At 38.5% G+C, this 6,398-nt stretch overlaps 1 protein-coding gene across 1 annotated transcript in view; it reads left to right on the plus strand.

The window, feature by feature from the left end:
• ABCA4 (ATP binding cassette subfamily A member 4) overlaps positions 1-4,554 on the plus strand; it is a gene marked incomplete at both ends in the record, with an annotated part of 75,542 nt that extends 70,988 nt beyond the window's left edge. The window contains 6 exons of the mRNA XM_082484215.1: positions 338-479; positions 1,048-1,182; positions 2,654-2,757; positions 2,845-2,937; positions 3,284-3,533; positions 4,432-4,554. Of these exons, the coding sequence (XP_082340341.1) occupies positions 338-479; positions 1,048-1,182; positions 2,654-2,757; positions 2,845-2,937; positions 3,284-3,533; positions 4,432-4,554 (847 nt within the window). The remainder of the gene's footprint in view (positions 1-337; positions 480-1,047; positions 1,183-2,653; positions 2,758-2,844; positions 2,938-3,283; positions 3,534-4,431) is intronic.
• Between the last annotated feature and the right edge of the window lie 1,844 nt (positions 4,555-6,398).

The following is a 6,398-nucleotide window of genomic DNA, read 5'->3' on the forward strand; positions in this document are numbered from 1 at the left end:
CTGATTTTTTCCTTCTAGAAATAAACACCATTTGCAAAAAGATATGATCTGAGTGACTGTTCAAAGAATTTCTTGTTAAGTTAGACTATACTTGAACGGGAAAATGAGTAAGGGGAAATGGGCTTACACTCTTAACCAGGACTGAGCTGACTTAGATGAGTAAATATTCTTTGCTATTCTGTACAGACAGATATTTCAGTAGGATGTTGTATCGGGAAGAATTCATTCTCCTCTTACAAGAGTTGTTGCCCCAGAAAAGAAAGATTTTACTCAAAGTGTCCATCTCTGTCTTAAAGCTAGTACTGTAGATATAAGATTCTTTTCTTTGTTTCTCCAGTATATTGACCCACATTTCTAATGTCCATCAAAACATGGGATACTGCCCTCAGTTTGATGCCATTGATGACCTGCTTACAGGACGAGAACATCTCTACTTATATGCACGCCTCCGGGGAGTTCCAGCAGAGGAAATCAAGAGGGTAAAGCAATCTTGCTTTTGACTTATACTTAGTTACAGTGAATATTTGTGATGATTAATTGGGTTCATAAAAGTCCAAGGGCCAGAATTTCCAAAGTGAGCTTACCATTCTGTGTGTTGTGGTCCTGGGAGTCGTTCCTGTCATTTTGACAGTTAAGTACAAGACTGCTCTGTCAACCGGCTTTAACGGTACTTGCAAAACTATGGCACCAACTGTGGAAGGCTAAAGATGCAATTGTTATGACTCGGAACTGCACTGGTTGCTGTTTTGTTCTTGTCTTTAAAGTTGTTTATGTATAAGAAAGAAAATATGAAGAAGATTCCAGAAGAAAATAATTTATGTTCTTGCACAGATAGGAAGTCTACAGATGAGGCTGGTTTATGGCTTTCCCTCAAGTAGTTAGAATTACCCTTATCATCATAAAAATTTTTGGACTCCTCTGCTCCAGTTCTAAAACAAGTGTGCTAAAACCCAGGGGATTGCCATGTCTCTGCCAGAAGAGGGATGTACCAGCAACCCCATCTGTTATGCATTAGCTGCTGTGTGAAAAAGATGGTCTTTCTCATAGGTTGCTGAATGGGGCATCCAGAAGCTGGGACTTCCTATGTATGCAGACCACCTGGCTGGCACCTATAGTGGTGGCAACAAGCGCAAGCTTTCCACTGCCATTGCACTGATAGGCTGTCCACCACTCGTCTTGCTAGTAAGTGTCATGATAACATAGCTCTGTGACAGTTCAATATAACATCTCATAAAACTATATGCTAAAGAGGTACAAGGATGTTTATGACAGTTCTTGCAAGCTCCTTTCTGCCCTCAACTTACATCTACTTCGATGTAATTTTGAGTTCTTTAATTTCAGGGATAGACTGGGATGCATAACTATGTTTTCAATGGACTCCAAGTGACTATGAATTAAAGATCTTCAACAAAGAGTGGTTTGAGATTAAATCCATAATCCATACAAATCTGAATTCAAATCCATGTTTGGTTTCAGTCTGCCTTTTCTTGTCAGAGTTTAACCACTCATGTAAAAGATGATCTTAACATACATTTTGCTGCTTTATCCAGCAGAACAGAGGGAGATAACTACCCTTTTGCAGCCTTCAATATCTTTGGAATAAATTATACAAATTTAGACTAAACTACACAAAAGCTGAAATGTAGTTCTCATCAAATAACATAAGTTATCAGATAACTGTGTATCTCAAGGGAAATTCTAAATGCAATTACTACAAAAGTTCTTTATTTAGATTATACTGTATCACTTTAATTTGTAGGCTAAAAAGAAACATTTTAATAACACTTTAATAGCACGGTCCCTTCTGCTATTTACATGTATTCTGCCTGTATGTAGTAAACAGCCAGATAAAACATTTTCTTATCATTTCCTAAGACAAATTGTTGAATGATTATTTTTTTTTCTCCAAGATTTTTAAATTTGTTTTTGTTACTAACTGGTTAACTGATTTATGCAGGACCAGATCTTTAGCTGGTGTAAATCAGGGTGACTTCACAAGATTTTTGGGTTGTGGAATGTGTCCTATACGTTTATGTAAGTAAGAAGGTTACTTAGGGAGAGCTCACTCTCCTCTTACAAGAGTTGTTGCCCCAGAAAAGAAAGATTTTATTTGAAGTGTTCATCTCTGTCTTAAAGCTAGTATTATAGATATAAAATTCTTTTCTTTGTTTCTCCAGTACATTGACCTACATCTCTAATGTCCATCAAAACACAGGAGCCAAACTTGACACAATTTGATGTAACTGCTACTGCATAAGCCTCTTTCCCAGTATTTCTATTTTGCTCCCTAAATGTTTTTATACTGGGGTATCACAAATGCTTACATTTTTGATATCTAAGACCCTAGACTGGGGACTGCCTTTGTCATAATAGTCACTGCATTCCCTTCCCTGTAGCTGTGCTGTACACAGACAGCTTTATATTCTTACTTGCAGTTTCTTGCACTTGTTTCCTTACTGCTTTGTGCCAAGAAGTACATTTCTACCCATTCATTCGTATGCTTTTCAAGGTGCACGTGCTTTCTTAAGGCACAGATTTCAGTAGGGAAGCAGCTATATACTAAGGCCCAAACACCCAATTATTTGATTCTAAATAGATTTTCTTTTTCTTATCTACTTCTCTGACTCTGATTGCCTTAACATTTCCCTTACAGGATGAACCGACTACTGGAATGGACCCTCAGTCCCGGCGCCTCCTATGGGACTCTATTGTCAGTGTGCTCAGAGATGGGCGAGCTGTGGTTTTAACCTCACACAGGTAACAAGATATAGAATTCAGAATCCCAGAGTAGCTGAAGGTCACCTGCTGGCTTTTATCTTAAACATCTGTTCTCTCTTTTGAAAGTATGGAAGAATGTGAAGCCCTCTGTACTCGTTTAGCCATCATGGTAAAAGGTACCTTCAAATGCTTGGGCACAATTCAGCAGCTAAAATACAAGTAAGTAAGTAGAATATTTTTATGGTGTTTGTTAATGGGAAAACTTAGTATGTGTGACATGTACTGTTCTTAATACAGCAATCCAATCTGAAGAGCTGTTGTTTAAACAGACCCATTTCTGAGTGCAACTCTGTGGTATCCTAGACAATTTGAGCAGACCTCATTTCAACTCCATTATGCTACACACCACTTCTGCAGGATAAATACAGAGCTTCTTACAAAGCTAGATCTTATGCATTATCTTTCGGATACTATTAATATTTTCAGAGCTGCTGAAAATTAATTTCCTTCCTGAATAATGAAACCATCTCTTCATCCAATTCCCAAATCCACATGTGCTTCCCAGGTTTGGAGATGGCTACATTGTCACTCTGAAAATCAAAGCTCCAAAGTCTGGGCTGCCTCCAGATCCTGCTCCTGCTGAGCAATTCATACGCATGAACTTCCCAGGGAGTTTACAGAGAGAGAAACACTACAACATGCTGCAGTATCAGATTTGCTCCTCCTCTCTGGCTAAGATTTTTCGGTTAATAATCTCCAATAAGGAAAACTTGCATATTGAAGAATATTCTGTGTCTCAAACAACTTTAGATCAGGTGAGTAAAAAATTAAGCATCCATAAGAGCCTGTCTGGCAAGAAGTAGGCAATGCAATGGGAATGTATCCAAACAACTAAAGGAGTAAACTGTTCAGAGTAGAGAATTGTCAAACCTCTTTCTCAGGCAAGATTCCCTGACAGGTGGATGAAATATGAAATCTGTAACTTAACTCCCTGTGTAAATAGGTGCCGTTTGAGATCTGGTATGACAATGTTTTTCAGATGCCAGAATTCCCACAACCTATTCCTTCGATAGCAGCAGTCTGAGCAAGATCAGCTATTCAGAATAAGGCTTGCTGACCTGGGAATAACATTTTATTTTAAATAAGAGATTTGGCCTGTGTTGTGTCAGAGATACTGTGTTATCTAGTTAAATGTTTATATGTCTCTGTCATGCACTTTTATACAGGAGTAATTAGACACACAAAACCTGGAAGGACCACTGGAACTGTTGGCAACACCCACTTGCTTGATGGTATTAGCCCCATCTGCCTGCTTTCCTAAGTAGCTGGGGGTCCACATATGCAAAGTTGTCTTTGATGGGAATCCTAGAGAGACATTCCAGGCTGCCTTACAGCTTACTGAAATATTCTTTCTCCTCTTTCCCATCACAACCAAACTCACTTACATTGTGCAAGCCATGCAAACCTTGCTGAACCCATCTCCTGCTTGAGGAAAAAATAGGATTTTAGTTGCAAGTAAGTGCATCCAAAGGAAGGAAGTTTATCAAAATAAAGAAGGAATTAATGATCCCTGCTGATACACAATGTCTCAGTTCAGTTCATGTCTATTGATTCCCCTTTCTGTCTCTTCCCTGCAGAGAGGCCAAGAGGATGCAAATGTAGAGAGACATTCCACTAACTCATCTCAGTTGACTTTCTGCTTTCCTCACACAGGTTTTTGTGAACTTTGCTAAACAGCAGATGGAGGATGAGGAAATTCCTTTGCATCCCCGTGCAGCTGGAGCCAGCAGAGAAGCAAAGGTGTCCCCTTCTTTGCATCAGCAGGCAGTTGCATAGACTATTACTACAGTCACTAGCGCTTAGAGTGTGCACAGTGGAAAGATGTGCCATACCAGAGCAGTACAAGAGTAAAACAAAGGTTCCCACACTCAGTATCATACTGATTTTTTTGCACCTTTCTGAGCACTGTGCTCACAACAGCAACAGCCCTAGCAACAGCCAACTTCTACTCCCTACCAGGAACACTATATGCTGGAAGTGTCAAAGGCAGGTCCTTGCTATATGACAAAATCTTCCTCTAACATAAAGTTCATTATAAAATACAAGAAGAGCAGTCTCATTCCTCCTTGTTGACATGTAAAGAGCATTAAAGAAGGTTTCTGTATGTGGACCTTTCAGGCTGGTAGGTTTTTCTTGCTTAAGTCAACTGCTACCAATGAGCAGACAGGCCTCAAGGCAGAGAGCATTGCCCAGCTTAGAAGCGGATTCCTGCCATCCTGAGTGCACAGGACTACCAAGGTCAGAACATCAGTGCTGGCTGATGGGGCTAGTGCTGGGAGACTGCTTCACTGTCTCACCAGGCTGCCAGTGAAAACACAGTTGTCTCAGCAAGAATGGGAAGAATTAATTCAGATCTCAGACCCAGGCAAGAAATTTGCTTTAAAAAAAAAAAGTCTTGATGAAAATTATCTCATACTCATACCACATATGTGGTGCTTAGGGACATGGTTTAGTGGTGGTTTTGGCAGTGTCAGGTTGACCTCTGGACTTGATGATCGTAAAGGTCCCTTCCAACCTAGATGATTCTATGATTCATCTTAAAGTTTCTTAAATAAAAGCAGAACGTCCAAATGGAGATTAAAAGGAAAGAATATGTCCAGATCTGCCAAACATTTTGTCTTCCCATGGAGGCCTGGAAAAATATCTTTGTTACTAAACAAGATCAATTTTTTCTTCTTTCCTGTGACTGGACATTAAGTGGGTGTAAAGTGTGAATAGGGTATATGCTTTCTCTGTGCTCATAAGGAAAATTTCAGCCTGTTTGTACTCCACGCTGCACTCAGTGGGAAATCATTTGACATTTAGCTCTTTTCACTGGTTCACAGTTAAACTAGTGGAAAGCAACAATTCTGAAAACAAATTCATAATGATATATTGCTTCATTTATCTACCAGGTCTAACCATTTCTCAGAAATTTTCTCTAATCTATGTTACACAAATAAAATCTGGGTCATGTATTTTTGCTTTGTTAGGTCTTTTTCTTCAATTGATGTAGATTATTTTTTTTATGTAAGGACATTCTTGCTTTTTACTGTACAAAATATTACAAAACTTCAGCAACCAGCTGTAGTCTTCTTCTTTTGCCATAATTATTTCAACTGATTTCAAAATATAGTGTAAAATTTATTGCATATTTCACCCTTACAAATAGTTGCAAAAATCTTTCTATACATCCATTATAGATAAATAAATTAATCATGAAACAAAACAGTATCTACGCATTCTCTTCATATTCTAAAATCGCTTCTTTAAAGTGTCATTCAGCTAGATTGCAATAGTCTTTTTTTACTAGATTTGTACAAAACCCGACTAAGTCCCACTGAACATCTTGTGAAAAAGAAAACACAGGAAGTCCAAAATGTAGCTGATTTTTCTCCCTGGCTCTGAAAACAGGAGGGGAGCTAGCATTCTGAGGACTAGCAGTCACTTCATGTATTTACAAAGCATTTTAAAAACTGTTCAGAGAACACTGATATAAAATGCTAGGTAAAAGGTCCTTTAGTATCATAGAGACTTGTTATGTGAAAACAGGCCACATAGCACAGATATAGCATAGATCAGATCTTCTGAACCTTATTCACTAGTATGTAACTTACTAATGAAGAAGACTAAAAAACAAA

Source organism: Vanellus vanellus (genome assembly GCF_965231255.1).
Source record: "Vanellus vanellus genome assembly, chromosome: 5".
Taxonomy (NCBI): Eukaryota; Metazoa; Chordata; class Aves; order Charadriiformes; family Charadriidae; genus Vanellus; species Vanellus vanellus.